The sequence below is a fragment of the Varanus komodoensis genome, unplaced genomic scaffold, assembly GCF_004798865.1.
Source record: "Varanus komodoensis strain SLA01 unplaced genomic scaffold, ASM479886v1 scaffold1, whole genome shotgun sequence".
Taxonomy (NCBI): domain Eukaryota; kingdom Metazoa; phylum Chordata; class Lepidosauria; order Squamata; family Varanidae; genus Varanus; species Varanus komodoensis.
Window position 1 is genome coordinate 85,261,183 of NW_025335268.1, and position 18,659 is coordinate 85,279,841.

Below are 18,659 nucleotides of genomic sequence, written 5' to 3' on the forward strand. Positions count from 1 at the left end.
GTGGGATGGCTGAGAAATGAGGGTGCACTCAGCCTAGCAAGGACTCATGCCTGTTTACAACTTATTGTTCACATGGGGTATGTCCGGTACAATTTTATTCTGACATTGTTGGAACCTGTTTCAGAGCTATTGATGGTCAAATCGGACACCACAATAGGCAACATTAATATCCTAGCTTCAAGGGTTCCTGTAATGTGATGGGCATAGCAGAATCTTTAAATCCCAAGAATTATCTTTCTTTCTTACATGCATATCCTGGTAATTGACCCTACAGAACCATCCACAATTGGAATAACCAAACAATAAAACAGACCCAAACTAAATAGATCCTAAAAGCAAATGTATTGTTCCCCAGATTTTGCCTAAGTGATTACAGCCATAGGTACCTTTATCATCCCTTTTCAGTTTTACTCTTCCCTTCCACAAGCAGCTTTTGGGGTGGGGGCAAGGAGCTGTTGTTCATCCAATTTCATCTGGTACATCAGGTTGCGCTAAGAGAAACTGATGCAGCCAACAAGCTTCTATAGATGGGTGGGTTTTCATCCTTAACGCTGTCCCCTTGTACCACATTGACTATAATACAGCAAGGATCATAATCAAATAAGCAAGGTCAATAATCCCGGTAAATGGTTCGAAGCAAACCTCTGTATAATGAGAATTACTGTGACTTTCAATTAGAGTTTCTCTGTTTCGGCCATACAGCACATTCTCCCTCCCTCCCTCGCTCTAGACAGGCAGGCAGGAACAACAGTAAGTTAAGCCTAAATTAATTAAATGCATCATGACCTCATTCTACTAGTGTAATAAGGAAACAGAATAGTAACAGTCATACACTGTGTGCGTGTCTAATTTGAACATACCTGAATTGTGAAGTGAAATCACAAAGAGATTTGGACTACTTCCAAAATAAGGCAAGTCAGAGTAAAGCAGTCTGAAGCACAATGGGCTGCTCCAAAGCGTTTAGCCTGGCTTTAGAGCATCAGAGGATGGTTTTTCGTTTTATTTTAAGACCAGTTTTGCACACTGCTGAACCTCCCAACAAGTTTTCCATAAAAGGAAAATTCCAGTGCGGGAGAAGGAGGGCAGAGGGAGCTTTATGACTGAGAGCAAAACCTTCCTCACAGTGCCAGGTCTCTCTAATCCCAGTGTTTTCGGGAGAGACATTGAAGCAAAGTCCTTCAGTATTTTTCTCTTGATTGTGCTTGCACTAGCAAAGAAAACCTTTGGGTGTACAGCTGTGAAGTACATCCAGAGAGGTCCAGTGCTAGAGAAACCTGCAACACATTCAAACAAGTGCAAATTTCCACAAGCCCAACCTGCAGGTTCTCACCAGGTTGACTTTTCCTGAGCTGTGCAGATTCTGTGTGTTTTTCACATTTGCGGGAGGAGATTTGTGCAAATTTGCACTGGTGCTTATGCAAATAAGCAACAAGTGAAATGAAATTCTCAAACAATCCCAAAATCCTGCCTGGAAGGAAAGAGCTTTGAAGGTTCTCTAAGGCTCAGATGCACAAATAACATTTGTTGCAGCAGTCCACTCATATCTTTCTAGGAAGGAACCTTTGTCTGGACACTCCAAACAATGAAATAGGTGAGTTAATAACCGTACATATACATCCTCAAATAATTCAGAGAGATGTTCATTCATTTGCACCACTAATATCACTGATGTAGAAAGAAATACTTTTACATTTATTTAGTGCACATACTGTCTTTCCAATGGCAGCTAACAATAAAATTAAAATACAATAAGAAACAGATTTAAAACATTAAAACAGCCCATAATTTAAGCAACATCTAAGAGATATGCATTTAAACATTAATATTTTATTAATTTATTAATTTGCTATATTTTTAATCTGCCTGATTATCAACTTTCTCTGTAATGCTAAACAAATTTTCCTGTAAGTAAGCCCACTGAAATCAATGGAACTTAGTCCTATATAGGTATGAACAACTTTATTCTATTGAAGAATTTATCTGTGAAGATGCACAAAGTAATGCAATTTAAAGTAATCTACAGTAGAATAAATATGAAAACAATTAAAAAGCATTTAAAAAAGAATTGCAAGTCTGACCCAGTTATGGCAGAAATTAAAAAAAAAAAAAAGCTAAGGTTGCTATTGATAATAATACTGTTTCAATATTGCCATTTGCTGAAAAGCCATCAAGGTAGTGTGCAGAAATTTAAAACAAGAATATCTTGATACAATAAAAATAAAAATGTTAAAAACAGTTATAATACAGTTATACTAAAAACAACTACATAATTTGAAAGTCTAATTAGAAAGATGTATCTTCACACCTTTTCTAAAAGCCAAGACAACTGGAGTTTCAGAAATAGCACATTCCACATTTGGGAAAGGCACAAGAGAAAGGCCTCTTCCGCATGGTCCCCTGCCAGTAATGGTGAGGTTCATACTATGGTGGAGGGTTCCTTCAATAGGCGGCTTCAATGCCGCTTTAAAAGTTAAAACCAACACATCCCATTGTCCCTGAAAAGCAACTGAACTTCAAGCCAGGTGTAATATGGATGTCCTGAAGCCATGCGCCAGTCATCAGTCTAGCTTCTGCTTTTTGCACTAACGGTAACTTCTAGAGGCTCTCCAAAACAAAGTAAAAATAAATAAATAAATTTATAATACATTTATAAATAAAATAAATAAAAAAACTTCACTCACTTAAAGTGCTGTGCAACAGTCCAAACATGATGTAACTGAGGCTTGGATAACTGTGCCGACTTATTTTATACAGTTACGTGTATTTTATATTGTTATTTATGTATTTTAATTTATTTATTTGTAAGCCGCCCCAAGGCTTCGGCAAATGGCCGGCCTAGAAATTTTCTAAATAAATAATAAATAAATAAACTAACTCAGAAAGTGCCACAACCGGCGTGCCACATGTAATAGTTTGTGTGCATAGCTTCCACGGCTTGCGCCTGAAGACGGAGGGACAGCACAAGATCAAGGCGCTCTTCCAACCTACTGACTTGTGCCTTAATGGGGAGTGCCCCCCCTTCCAGAACAGATTGCATCCCATTCCCCAAATCAGGGGAATGTTGTCTAACAACATTCTGTTGTCTAACAATAACCCCATCTGATTGGGCTTTAGCTTCAGCTTGCTCACCACAGTCTGGCCCACTATACAAGCCAAGCAGTCCTCAAAGCTTTTGACTGCTTTTGGTGTTTTGTATTGTAAGTCGTCCAGAGTCGAACCGTAATGGTAAATAAATACATAAATAAATAGCAATTTAGCTGGATGCTCTTAGCATGTTAAGTGAGTCGCGTCTAAAGTCTAACCCTCTAAAGTCAAAGAGCCATGACCAAGCTCCAAAAGACCAAGATGGACCCAACCTTGAAAAGCCTTTGAGGAAAAACCATAACACAAGCACAATAACAAAGTCATCAGACTGATGTCAATATGACCAAGCACACAAAATAGCATTCTGCTTAGGAAGGTTTGTGTCCTAAATCCTCCAACCCAAATATCGTCCAGGGTCATCAGACAGCAGCTGGTGTTAATTAACCACAGCAAGACTTCTAAGAGATACCAAATCAACTTTTCAATGGCCAAACTTTAACTGAATCATTTTAACATTTTATAATTAAGACTGCAATCCTATACACAATTACCCAAGAGTTAGTCCCAGTGAACATAGTAGGGCTTACTTCTAAGCAGGGCTTTTTTTGTCATAGAACGCACTGGAACAGCGTTCCGGCACCTTTTTTCCAATGGATTTTACGAAGTGATTTTGAATGGCGTAGCTGATCAGCAGCAAACATCATTAACATAGTGCCTGCAGGCTGCTATTGTGTCTGCCATCTGCTATCTGATAGTGAGAGAAAGCTGCTGGCTGCTCGGCTTGGGACTGGTGTGTGTGCTTACTGCTGGCGGCCCCCCCCTTTTTTTTTTTTTTACAAAAAAAGCTCTGCTTCTAAGTAAACATACATGGGACAGTGCTCTTAGATTGCATGACCATATTTTTCTAAGGTGTCATCACATGCCAAGCACATTTTTGTTAGCCACAAAATTGTTTCACTGCTGCATTTCCAAAGATACATTAAATATTCTTAAATTACAAGGGCATAAACAGCATGCAAGAAAGGGATACAGAAAGAAGGAAGAAAGGGAAGAAAGAAGAAAGGAAGGAAGGGACAAAGAAAACAGAACTGTATCAGGCAACCACAATAACATATAAAATTAATTTATATTTAGGAATAGCTAAGGAATTCAGATATTGATATTAAGAGCTGTGATACTAATACAGTAATTGACTATAAGACACTTACCATATTTATTGAAGACACGGGGCCAATGCTATTAACATAAATGTCAACATCAATGACAGTTGGTTTCACTGTGAAAACAAATCAAAAGAGAAAGGCGGCATTTAATATTGTCCTAAAGACAACACAGGGCATCTAATTACAATATTTTTCTGCAATTTGAGAGTTCTATTCTTACACTTGTTTTCAAAGATCACAGCATAGAAGTATTCTCTTTCTTTCCCCCACCCCACCTCTCTTTCACAGAAATCCTTTTAACCAACAGCATTGGGACTAGTTAATGCTGTGCGCTCGAAATTTTGTATTTCATCTTTCAGTAGTATACAGTGGTCTCCCACCACTATCCCTTACACACTAGTGTAAGCTAATGCTCGTGCAGTGCAACTAGTGATATCGGTGCAATGAAGGAAGACTGTTGCCGAATTCAGTAGTGTGATGACAAAAAAATAGGCTCTTTTTTGGCACTGCTGGATTTCGGTGGCAAATCAAAATGTTTTCAGTGTTGCTGCCTAGTTCTGCTGCTAGTTACGCTGCACACAGGTTGGGTTATGCTTGCACAGTGTCATTACCACTGGCAGACTTTTACAGACTCGCCCTTTTTTCCAACTGCATCTCCCTCTGGAGGAAAGAACCTGGCACCTGAAGAGTGTCATCAGCTGCCAGGGACCTGAAGACCCTGTGGATCTGGGTGGGCGACTAGTATCTCTCCAGATGTTCTAGCCAACAACTTCCATCAATCCTCACCATGGGTTATGCTGGCTAGGACTGATGGGAGTGGTAGGCCAAAACTTCTGTTTCTGTGGGTTGGTGCGTTTTCCATCTGCCAGCTCTTGAGTACATCTACAACACCTTCTGTTCTCTCCCTGTGGAAAAAAGGCCCTGGCACTATGGCCAACTGCCAGGGACCAGAAGCAATGTTCTTATAGAAGGCTGTGGAGACACAACAAGCCAGAAGCTAGACAAGAACTTTATTGTCCCTTTCCAATTTGGAAAGAATATTAACTGAAAACTCCTGGAACCCTGCAGAGGTACCTTAGTCCAGATCCACCTAGTGATTAAACTGTATGATGACACTGCCCACATGGGATGGTGATGCTATGATGAACATTTGCACATTAGAGCAGAATGGGATTCATCCCATTCAAAGACAAATAAATAGGAGTCGGCACTGGCTTTTTTCAGTGGGGAATTACCATGAACCATTATGGAGGGCTATTCTCAGTATTAACAGTTTAAAAATTGCTCACACTCTCTCCATACAGCAAGAGAGGGTGAACTTGTGGGAGCAGCCAGCTGCCTGGCAGCATTCTCCTCCCAGAAGAAACAGAGTTGTGTCTTGACACGAGACATGAAAACTAAACGTGAACCCAGCATTACTGTCTGCATTATTCTTTGAGAAGACTGGCAGCAGGCAGTTGCCCCTAGAAACTTGCTGTGCAGAGAGAAAGTGCTTTTTAAAGTGTAAAAGAAAAGACAGGACCAGCATGCCTCCTTCACCATTTGATCTCCACCTTCCGAAAATGTCTTCTCATTTCAGTGCCAGAATTGCAGTTGAAACTGCACTGGTGCAAGCGAAACCAGTCTGATCTGAACCAGTTTGGCTCAAGATCCCCGCTCCACCTATACGTAAAAAGTTGCTGCTGTTGTTGATATTGCATTTCTGTACTGCCTTTTTTCCGTGTGTGAGGAACTCAAGGTGGCTTTCATAGCTCCGTTTTATCCTCACAACAACCCTGAACAGTAGCTTGGGCTGAGAATTTGTGACAGGTCCAAAGTCACCAAGACAGTTTCATGGCCAAGTGGGGACTAGAATCTGGATTTTCCATGTCCACTGTCCATCACTCTAGCCACCACACCACACAAGCTCCGATGTTGTGTGTTTTAGCTGACTGTGTGATCCTACAAATCTCTATACATAAGTAATTCCTATTGAGTTCATGCAAGGTTACTATCAGTTAAATGAGTATTGGACTGCAGCCCAGACAGTGTAAGCCAATTTGGAGCCAACTTGGTCAAAAGGCAGACTATAAACATCATGAATAAATACTTTATGGATAAATAATAAAATGTGTCTACAAATCTATTTCTCTGTGATATTGGAAACAGGAGAGGTCACACAAGTTTTGATCAGTTGTCTGGACGCAGTTATGGTTAGATGAGGGCTAATAAACTGAAACTGAATCCTGAACAGAGACCCTGTGAGTGGGCTAGGAACCGGGATGCTGGCTGGTGATGGACGGCATGCCACTTCATCAAAGACGTAGGAATGAAGTTTGGTGGTACTTCTGGATCCATCCTTATCATTGGACAGCCAGTTTGGTGTAGTGGTTAAGAGTGTGGGACTGGAACTCAGGCAATCTGGGTTCTAGTGCTTGCTCAGGCATGGAGGCAATGGGGCGGCTTTGGGCCAGTTACAGACTGTCAGCCCAGCCTACTTCACAGCATTCTTGTTGTGGGTATAAAACTGAGAGCAGCAGGAGAGGAATGATGTAAGCCACTCTGAGTTCTTTAAAAAAAGAAAAAGGTGCATCAGCCATACCTGTTGCTGGGCAGAGACAGCCTAGGCATGGTGATCCATGCAGTGGTAAACTCAAAATTAATCTCACTCTGTTATTTGGGAATGTTCTTGTACCTCATTTGGAAGCTTCAGCTAGTGCAGAATGCAGCTGTTAGGATGCTCAGTGGGGCACCAAGCTAAATGTTTAGTACACCTGAATTACACTATAAGCTTTGACTGCCAATTAGCCACTGGCTCATGTTCAAAGTTTTGTAGGTGACATTCAAAGTCCTGACCACGGCTAGGACAACGATGCCTAGCTGTCTTCTGCTATATATAACTAATTCATCCCTGAGACCTTCTAAAGAGACTTCTAAAGATGGTACACTGACCAACGGTGCATCATTAGATAACAACTCCTAAATGCGTCTTCTTGATAATGATTCTAACACTCTGGAAGACCCTCCCAAGTGTGACTCCAGAGGCTGGCAGACCCCTTTGAAGAGGCATTTGTTTACTCAGGGTTGCTTGCAAATACTCCTTTATTGTTCTTATATTTCTTATTTTATATCTTAGAATATAGCTTAAGGTGCAATTAAGGTCTTCAGCTCTTGGGATTCTCCAACCAGCATGCTGGGAATTGCAGGGCTTTCATGCAATCTCTCTCTCTCTAAACATGCATAGGAATGTTCTCTCAATAAACAAATATTGTCAATGAGCTTATACATCAAAGATAACTAAATAGAATGTAGGTGACATACAATAGGTATCATCCTATTCAGATTTGTATAAATTATGTCTAGAATTATAACTTACAACTAATTTATATCCACATTTTTTAAAAAAAGAAAAGGCTGTACAATGGATCCAAAGTGTTTAAAATCAACATGCAACCAAATGACTTAATGATTTATTTATGTATTATATTTCTACCCCATCCACCAGTCCAAAGGCTCTTTAATATACAATATTCACTGCAAGAATAAAATGGGTTAATCCTGTCATGCTCACATCCATGAATGCTGCCAAATAAAGCTCATCAATCAATTGCTGCTGCTGCTGCTGCTGCTACTGATGATGACGATGATGATGATACAAGAAATACATGGATCCATTCAAGTACCTTTGCTTGGTCCATACAACTTAGTCACAATACATGAGTGGCAAGTTGTATTTGCCTTAGAGGCCACTGTTTGCCTGGACCTTGATTAGATAAACTGATGTTTATTCATTCGGAAGGATTTGATGTTCAGAATGGAAATATTGTACTGAAAACCAGGTACTGGGGACCAGCAGCAGCAGCAGGTGGTTTTCTGACACGCCCAGTCTGTGATCCTCCTTGGCTAGGCATCTGTTCAAAACTTTGGGTCTGACCCAGAATGGTGATTCTTTCTCCCTCATCCAGACCCATGCCACAAGTTACACATCCCCATAAACATTATGCAGGATTTTGCTTAGTTTACACTGCTATTGATTGAGCAGGGAGATGAAATGGAAACAAGAAAAGTATTTCTGTTTGTAAAACCCATGGGTTATATTTACATGATTCACATTGATTTCAGCAGTTGAAAGAAATCATTCTAAGCTGGACTACAGATGTCGGGCTTGAACAGGGATGAACTAGGTTCAGACACTTGCTTATTTATGGATATCAGTGGATGGCCTTGACCTGGTTGCTGCCTCATAACTTAACCTACCACTCAGGGTTGTTGTGAACATAAAGGAGGATAACTGAGAGTGCCTAGGAGGCAGGAAGGATGCAGACAGATGCTAACTGTGGGCTTAGGCTCCCTTCATAGCCTTTTGCACATGATGGTTCTCCATGGCCATATGTAGCTCTAGTATCCATGGATTTCTTAAGCTTGATATTGCCGGCGAGTCAAGAATACGAACCACCCCTTCTCAATGCAACTACTTTTGGAGATTGGTGAATGTGTGTGCAAAGTATAACTATTTGGCCTGTTAATTGAAATCAGACATTCCAACGCCATCTAAATCTTTAGAAAAGATAGTGATGGATTTGAGTCCTTGCATTTCTAAAACTTGATACTTTGAGCAAGTTATGCAAAAATAATGAGTCAAAACTTAACTGAAGGGTTTAAAAAATAACAATACTAACCCAGTACCCAGAATGTCCACAGAGTTAAAGAACAGTTGCTCTGTGACACTTTGAGAGAGTTAATTAAAATTAGAAATTCAAATTAAACCTAAAGAATAGCCTCAGATGAATTGGAGCCCTAGCTTCAGCAATCAAGAAAAGAAACTGAACTCAGCCGAACAAATACAGCTGATTAATGTAACCCTGATTGTAACGCAACTGAAAACAAAATGGCAATCTTCCTGCTTCACCTCTTAACAGGAGGAGTGGCAAAATGAAACACTTGAGGAAACTCTAGAAAGCCATAATAGGTGTAATTTTAAGACACGTTATATAGACCAAGAAAGCACAGGGCAGCACAATTACTGTCCTGTAAATCTTTGAACCATTCTTCCTGAAAAGGGACAATGTGAACCCTTTCATACATGTCACATTGCAAGAGTTCAACATTTCTTGCAGGATTCACAATTTAATGAAGCAAAACATTTTCTCAAGTGTTGAAAGGAAAAGAAAGCCATATGGCATAGTAATGGGAATGCTGGACTAGGGATGGGGAGAGACAGCTTCTAGGCCCCACTCAGACCTGATGCTCTTCGGGTAATGGGAAATTCACTGGCTCTCAACCTAACCAATCTCCCAGGATCATTGTGAGGAGAAAGAGAGAGAAGACACACCATGCAGGCTACCTTAACCTCATTGGGGAAAAGCCAGGATATAAATGTGGCACATAAATAAGGGACAATGCCCTAGATGGGATCACAAGGTTAGGCAGGGGACCACCAGAATCGCCAGATGGGAGGAGCGGTCATGAGTTACTAGAGGACAGAGTTCTGTGTCCCATGCAACCTGTACTGTACCTTTGCCCACTAGGCTAGTCTGCTGCCTTCAGATGTTGTGGAGAATGCTGCCCCATCTCCTGTGTTGCGCTAAGACTCTGCCAACAGCTTAGCACAAAGAACAGGAAGGGTCAACAGCTTATCCTTCACTTCAGGCAGCAAAATGGCTTAGCTTGGCTGTGCCGAGTTGAGTCTTGGAAACTAGCATCATGTATTTTCTTTGTTGACTATTCAGAAGGAAACATGCAGCAGGATTTGGAAGAAATGAAGGAGAAAACTGCAAGAAAACTGAGGCTGGAGTGAAAGGAATTCAGCTTGAGAACAAAGTTGCTTTCTAACATCTATGGGGAGACATAGCCCCATTTTCCTTTTAGTCACAGCTTTGTTTGTGATAAGGAAAAATAATCACCAACAGAAAACAGATATGGTCTCTAGGTAAATGCATTCTAATAATAGACTTTCATTACCAAAATAATGATAATGCTGATGATGCATTCTCAGCAGAACCAAAAACAAAGAGAAGCCGATAAAGGAGTCTGCACTTCTACTTCAGAACAAATGAATTTTGAAAGTTGTCTTCTGGATCCATGAATCTCTTAGATGAGCCTCATGACACCAATGGCAAATCTGGTTCCTTAAGAATGTAATTATAAACCCATTAATTTGGCAATAAAGTCCATTGAATGTAATGGGGCTTGCTTTTGAATAAGCATGCTTAGGATTGTACTGGAATTATTAAAGCATTTTTCAGAAAGCATAGAACGAGTGAGATGTAAGCAGTCCTGCTGCCCTACAACTAAAGGTAGATCGTCAGTAAACAATATATATCAATACATTTTGTTGTTTGTTTCTGATGGGCAAAAAATGTTGTCTATCTGCTACAGGAGATAATAGTTGGACAAGTTCTCTTGAATAAGACTGTAGGTTTTTCCCCACTAGTTAATCACTAGAGGGCTTGCACCCCATCTGAGAACAGAATAGTGTAGAACAGAATAGCAGTAGATTGAAAGAGGCCTATAAGGCCATCAAGTCCAACTCCCCACTCTGCTTCCATACATGGTCACCCATCTAGCAGCAAGTCCACACCTTTCCAGCTTGGCAAAGGTGACTCGACAGGCTGCTTTGATGTATAGTCATGTAGACACCTTTGGATGAAGGTTTGTTTCAGATTGGATATTTCGTTTTGTTCTTCAGTAGAAAAACATGATTTTTCCAGACCTTACAGATGTCATTTTAAAACTGCTGTTTGCAGGCCAAGCTTCAGGTTGCCAGAGTGAGAGTTCAGTTTTGGATAAGTGCCTGATCACCACTGAAAAAGAAGAACAAAGGGAGAGGCTTGTGGGATCAGAGCAAAGGCCTGTTTCATCTAGCATTCTGTGTTCCACATTGCCAACCGTATGCCCAAGGGAAGGCCACGGGGAGGACATAATGAAAGGGGAGAGCATGTCGCTCACTATGTCTGAAGAACTCAGGTGGCCAATTATGCATCTCCAGGAGAGGCTGTGAGAAAGCAAGAAAGAGGGAACAAAGGAGGATGGCGATTGGCAAAGCATTTGCATGTGCTAATTAATATACATAGATACATATTTTGAAATACTGATCATTTAAATAGAAATTACTGCATCTCTCTAGTAGTGCAGGAGATGCTGTTTTGTTGCAACTGAAAAGAGGAGGAGGGTGAATTAAATGAGACATAGGTATGTCTGATATATAGGTGTATATATATGGTACAAATATGGCCCTGCTTGCTTAAGAAGGTCTATGAAAGGCCTATGTGCAGGGCCCTAATCTATACAGGCAATTAGCCTGTCAGTGTATTGAGCAGAATATCCCAACTTGGTTGAGCAACATCTGCCAGATTGCCACCCTTCAGGCGTTGGGACATCTTCCCATGTTATGCCTCACATCAAGTGAGTTAACCTCAAAGGCCACCCTACTCTCTGCACTGTCACCCTACTCTCAGCACTGGGTCTCATACTCCTGAGTGGGGGCCTCAGGCAATATTCCTCCCGTAAAGATACCTCAAGGTGGTTACCGAATGTAACATAACAGAATAACATAATGAACAGCAACTGAACCATATTAACCTGTGAACCATAATAAGTAACCCATCTCTTTATACTGCAGAGTCGGCAAAGAGACAGTAGGCCCCAAGCGCCTCTTCAGTGCTGAGAAATAACCAGAGAAGGATCCAGTGTGTACGGAGAAGTGGGGAGCCAGCGTTCACAGGGAGTGATGTGAATGCCTCCCAAGCAAATGTTGCCCACCCTGGCTGAGACAAGCCTCATGTTGTTGTGTGCATGAGGGAACCATTTTGCCTCTCTTTCCCCTGCCCATTTTCATGCTTAAGCAAACGAGACATATGGGAAAGTATTTTAGTCTGCTGTTGGCAATAGTTCCTAAAGTCCTTTATCTTTAAATTGACATTGGATGGGTCAGACCTTCAAACATAAGGTGGTCCTCTGGTAATCCTTCTGTTAGAGACTGTCCCCTGTAAAAAAAGGACACCTGGCCTCATGCAGAACATGGAATATCGTGTAAAAAGATGGAACGATTTCCACACATATGCTAAATTTAGTGATGCAAATAAAGAAAGGAAAACAGATCCATGGGTGATTACAACTGGGTGCTCTCACACACATTTTGCAGAGGTTTTATTTAGCTACATGTGGAAACCACTGTCAGGTAACAAAGGTCATTCCCCACCTGGATAGGGCAGAAGATATTCCCACTATCCCCTCAGATCTGCCAGTCATCCTGAGCTCTCAGGTGCTGCTTTGTCAAGGGGATCAGACAAAAATAGTTTGAAAGTACTGTCAGCAACCATAGAATTATATGTATATCATAAGTAGAAGAGTGATTAAAGGTTGTCAACTGATGTTTCAACCTTCTTGAATCAACTTCTTTGAAATGGTTCTCAAGACAGGATGGTTATTTTCCATAAAATAAAAAAGGCAAGAAAAAAGAAAACGTGTTGAAATTTTAACATTGCCAGCCTGACATCTGGTACCAGCAAATGACTAATATTTAGAATTGTTGTCTAGTTTGTCACAGTCTGGTGTTAATTAAGAAGACCATTGATGAGAATAATGAAAACATGAATGAAGGTTACCCTGGTTATTGGAAAAGCTGGCAAAATATCCCTGACAATTTCTACTAAGTGTAAATCCTGTTGCAGTAAATCACAGGGATAAATTCTTTCTCCATTTATACCCGCATAGATCTCTAGCAGCCTTCTTGTTTTACAATATTACACTTCCCAATTTAAATCCTTTTCCACAGCATTTTATAGATTACATAAAAGATGCCTGTGACTTTAATATATCTCTTCTATTAATTGAAAGCCTACAGGGGGATGAAGGAAAGATGGCTGATAAATTGCTTCCTCAAACCCCATTCTTGTTGGTTTTGAATTTTATCTCAGATTACAACAAGATTCTGAACATATCTGGGGATGGAGCAGCAAGAGGGGAATACACTTACATGCTCCAAAACAGAAGAGGAAATATTTTCAGTTGCCCAGAAAAAAAATACTATGCTCACTGCATTTCAGGAAGGACTTGGAGGACTCAGCCTGATTTCAGTGTTCTAAATTGGATGCAATGAAATAAAAGGAATCCTGTTTTGTTACACAAAAGAGTTCACCTTGCTGCATTTGCCTGCTTTACTCATAAGGAAACTACTGAGGATTTTTTTTTCAAATTTACAGTAACAAAAAGTATTCTAGGTTCTCATGCAGACCTGACTAGCTGCCAAATCCAGAACATCTGTGTTCCAAGAAGTTTGGCCTTGGTTAATGTCATGTTTTAATCCCTGAGAAAGTTAATTCTTCAACAGGCTGGAAAAATGGTTACTAAGGGGGCACCAGGTTGTTTGCTGCGTATACTGCAGAAGTGTTTACTCATGCATTCCTGAGTGCTCTTTGGGTCTGGCCAACATATTTCATCTCGCGTATGTATATCTGGTTGTGTATACCACACATGCAGTGCTGTCAGTGATGAAACATACTATGCATTCTGCTAGGTACTTTATTAATGAAGCAGAGTATTCAGACTATATTCACTACATATGCCCAAAGAGCCATTGATTAAATACCAATATTTGAAAATACTATTCTAAAGACTGTTAGCAACGCCATCCAATAGGACGCTTCACAACAATTTCCCTTCATCCCTTGGCCCTTATCCCTTCCTTATAGTTCTTGTATCAGACTAGATGGCCCGGAGGCCCCTTCTGACTCACTCTGTTTCTATGTATTCTTTCAGGTGGCTAAACTTTTGGCCAGCTCTCCCACAGCTTAAGGATATTGTCTATCTCATTGCTGATCCAGTAATATATCTGCCTCCTATATATAAAGGAATGAAAACAGGAACAATTCTTTATCTTACAAATTGCCCAAGTGGCAGAGTGCATTTTACATGTTTGCGGTGAAATATATGCCAAATAAGTGTTTTTATCCGTCAGTCTTCTTTACTCTGATGTGTGCAGTCTATACTTGTCTTTCGATTGTTATTGTTGATGATGATGTTGTATACTACTGAATATTAAAAAGCCCCTAAGCTCTCTGCACCATGATAGCTCAGATAATAGGAACATAAATTTTCTAGACATCTCAAATTCTACATTTACTTACAAGTAAGTGAGTAATTGAGCCAAGTGGAAAAAGAAAAACTTGAAATTAACCTCTTGGAGCAATAGAAATATAATCAAGGCACTTCCACCATTTTATGACATCTGATGTCCAGGAATTTGGCACACTAAACACCATCCAGTTCTTTTGCTGGAAAAAATGGTAATAAAACATGAAATAATTTTACATGGATACTTCTCCTAAATACACCATGTAATTGTGTGGGGGGGTTACTTTTAGAGGTTATTCATCCAAGGTCTGCTGTATGATAGTCATTCCCTGGCCACTTGTACAGAACATCTCATCAAAAATTGTTAATAAATCCTGTTCAAGCATCTCAGAATATGTGGCTCCCTCCCTCCCCGAAACCTTTCATTGTAGGGATGAAGTCTTATATACAGGACTCTACATATGTCCTATCAAACCCAGGCATGCTGAAGCTAAGAACCTTGCCACTAATTCACAAGCTCAGGAGGTAAATGCAACAACAAGAAATCTGATATTAACTTCATTTGATTGTCAACCAATTTAGTGCAATAAAGTCAGGGTGACTCTTCCATGCCTTTGGAGGTATTTGAAGATAGAATAAACTTTGGAAAAAGTCCTTGCCACACATTTGGAGAAAGATAAGCTGGTGAATAAGAAGACAGATATACACAGAAATAATATGGCTAATAAGGCCATAAAGGTTCAGTGCTAATGGAATGGTTTGTTTTATCCTCCAATAGAATCTTGTAGATTAGATGCATCTTGGATGCATGCATAGTTTAATGAAAATGAAGGTTTTTTATTTCAAGTATCTGCATTGTAAACTATCAGTAGGTAAAGGCAATAATTAAAACATGTATTGAATATAGCCCAAAGCAACCCAAATATTTGAATGGCTGTCTTAGATGTATATTAAATTATGAATACCTTTTAGCATATCATTTGTTGTCATCTTTTAGTCATGTTTCACAGATTTTAGGAGTGTTTGAAACCATTAATACAGTTTTGCAATTATAGTTCAATTGTGTTCTGTGGTATCTCTTTGATGGATGAAAGAACAAAGCAGAGACACCACTTAAACGAGTTATTAAATTGGCTACAGCTTCATTCATTTTGAATAGGATTAGCATATGCAGAGGGTGCGGATCCTGTCATCAAACAGCCCACCTCTTGTCTGGTTTTCCTTCTAGATGGTGGATGACTAGGTCAGAGGTCCTCCACAGCACTAGCATTAAATGAACCCCTTTCCCTCCATCCTGCATGTAACAAGCTTGCACATTGCACCAAGATCCTTCTAGGGATTTCACTCCTTCCCAGATTAATTCAACCCAATGCCTAAAATCCCTCCCCCCAACACACACACACACCTGTTGCCACTTACACAATACAATTCTACCTGAGCAGCCTATCATACTAAGCAGTCTGTCTATTGTAAGATCATGTAAATAATTTGGACTAATCTTGCAACAGGGAAGATTAAAATCCCTGCTCCCCCTTGCTTACCAATTCAAAGACAAAGATTCCTTTCCACGTCCAATAACCAGAGGCCAGCTTATGTCAACTGCAAAATCTACCCAGTGTGAGCAGGTGAGGAAGTTAGCAATGGCAACAGTATCACCCGTTCTGTGAGGTCCCACTTCGTGGGCTTCAGGGAGACTGCAGTGGAGACAGCTTGCAGCTCTTTCCACTCCAGTTCACCTCCCGCCCAGCCCTGCTGAGCCAAGTGGCCTTCCAAATGCTACTGGGTCATAAGGAGACACTGTTATTACTGCTGTGACATAGGCACTGAGGGTGCCATTTTCTTTTCTGCCAGCTGGACCCACATGTACTTACAGTGGTGGCTTCCCAGTAGATTAAGAACTTGATTTATAGTTCCTGAGGAAGGGAAGTCATTTCCAAAACAGGTTTTCCTCTTCCATCTTAGTAGCCATATTGTCCTTTGCTCCTGAATTTCCTAGCCTGGCAAGTATTTCCCTTCCCCATATCCCACCATTTTCTTAGAGTTGTTGGAATCATGTTCATTTTCACTTTTGCCTGTCCTCTCCATTTCTCTACTCTTTCAGTTCCCTCATCCACATCTCTGCACAGTTTTCTTATTTGTTCAGAGGAAAAAGGAATGAACATATGAAAAGGCAGAGCAAGTATGAAAATACTTACGGTAGCAACAATAGTATAGTCAACAGTTTGAGCTTGCAAAATGTAACCTTATTTTCAGCAGGTAACTGAAGTGATCCATTATTGTTTCTCTAAAAGCAACATGAGATCTCAAAAAGTGTATACTGTAAAGATTTCAAAGAATAAATACACCAATCCTGGTTGCTCCCTTGAATTTCCCCCATTTTCACTCACTCCACTGCTGTTAGGTCCTGCTTTTTGTTTTTCTACTTACTCGGTTATCACAGTCACTTCTATTCATGGTTCTTCCTTCAAAACATCCCCTAATGTTTCCTTCAATATATCCCGTAATGTTTCCTTTTCATCTTCTCCTTCTCCATCTACTGCTGTTTCCTTTGCTTTAGCATATTGTTTGGAAGTGCTTCATCTCATTATGGGAGCAGTATCTTACCTCTAGGATCAGAGGCAGCAATTCTCTGAATGTCAGCCAGAGAAGAACATGAGCTTATGTCCTGCTCATGGGCTTCCCAGAGGAGCAACACCAGGGATTCAACAAGTCTTTAATCTCACCCAGCAGGACTTGCCTAATACTTTGTTTATTGTATTTCTATGCAGCCCCATAGCCTGGGGGCTCTCTGGGCAGCTCACAAAAAAACAGAAACAACGTTATTTATTTATTTATTTATTTATTTATTTATTTATTTATTTATTTATTTATTTAGGAGACTTCTATGCCGCCCTCAGGGCGGCTCACATCCATAAATAAACTTCCATAAAATAATATAAATTAGCAGTATAACAAACAGTATAAACAGTTATGAAACTCTAGACAATAAAATAATGACAACATCTACATAAAACAACAAAACATCAACTAATACAAGGTGGGAATCAGGAGGATAATACAAGCAACAATAAAACTGGCAGCTAAAAGCAAAGAAAACTAGAGTTCTGAAAGCAAGTACTAAAAGTCTTTACATGGTCATGAAAACAGAGTAAAGAGGATGCCAGTGACACCTCTTTAGGAAGAGAGATCCAAAGATGGGGTGTGATAACAGAGAAGGCCCCTTTTCTTGCCAGTTCCCCTCACTGACATTTGCAGGGATCATGAAGGAGGGCCTTCACTGAAGATCTAGGTGGTCCCTATACATGGAGACAAGCATCCATTTAGATATCCCAGTTCCAAGCCATTTAGGGCTTTGTATATAAGCATCGGGACTGCGGGTGGCGCAGTGGTTTAAACTGCTGTGCTGCTGGGCTGGTTGATCAAAAGGTCAACAGTTTGAATCCATAGACGGGGTGAACTCCCATACTCTGTCTCAGCTCCTGCCAACCTTGCAGTTCGAAAGCATGCAAATTCAAGTAGATAAAAAGGTACCACTTTGATGGGAAGGTAACAGCGATCCGTGCTTAGTGTTTAGCACGGTGTTTAGTCATGCTGGCGACATGACCATGAAAACTGTCTGCGGACAAACGCTGATTCCCTCGGCTAAGAAACGGAGACGAGCACTGCCCCCAAGAGCTGGACATGACTGGACTTTAATGTCATGGGGAAACCTTTACCTTTTATATAAGCACAAGCCCTTTGAACTGGGTTTGAGCAACAAGGGGCAGCCAGTGTGTATCAGATAGTATCAAAAGCTGCTGAAAGGTCCAGGATGATCAACAGGGTCACCGTCCCGCTGTCTCTTTGGGACAGGAGTTGTTTCTGGGAGTTGCCCAGCTGAGGGAGAGATCTGAAGAGAGAACTGCAACAATGCATCTATTCTGATATTCTTCACTGGGCTGTCAATCCCCAACACCATATTTCCCCCTACCAGTGACCGCTGCAGAAGGGGCACCCATTTCTGTTCAATAAGCCAAGCCAAGCAATAAAACTTTCCTAAGGCTAAAGCAACTCCTTCATGGATCGCTGCCTTGTCGTGGCGAAGGGGCTTGCATAGCTCAATGAAGCTATGAGCTATACCATGCAGGGCCACCCAAGACGGACAGGTCATAGCAGAGAGCTCTGACAAAACGTGATCCACTGGAGAAGGAAATGGCAACCCACTCCAGTATCTTTCCCATGAAAACCCCATGGACAGTACCAAAAGGCAAAAAGATATGATGCCGGAAGATGAGCCCCTCAGGTCGGAAGGTGTCCATTATGCTACTGGGGAAGAGCAGAGGGCTAGTACTAGTAGCGCCAGAAAGAATGAAGCAACTG

General features: G+C 40.7%; 1 protein-coding gene across 1 annotated transcript in view; it reads right to left on the reverse strand.

Moving 5' to 3' along the window:
- GABRG3 (gamma-aminobutyric acid type A receptor subunit gamma3) overlaps positions 1 to 18,659 on the reverse strand; it is a 325,098-nt gene that overhangs the window by 288,965 nt on the left and 17,474 nt on the right. Inside the window, exon 3 of the mRNA XM_044449822.1 lies at positions 4,293 to 4,360. Within this exon, the coding sequence (XP_044305757.1) occupies positions 4,293 to 4,360 (68 nt within the window). The remainder of the gene's footprint in view (positions 1 to 4,292; positions 4,361 to 18,659) is intronic.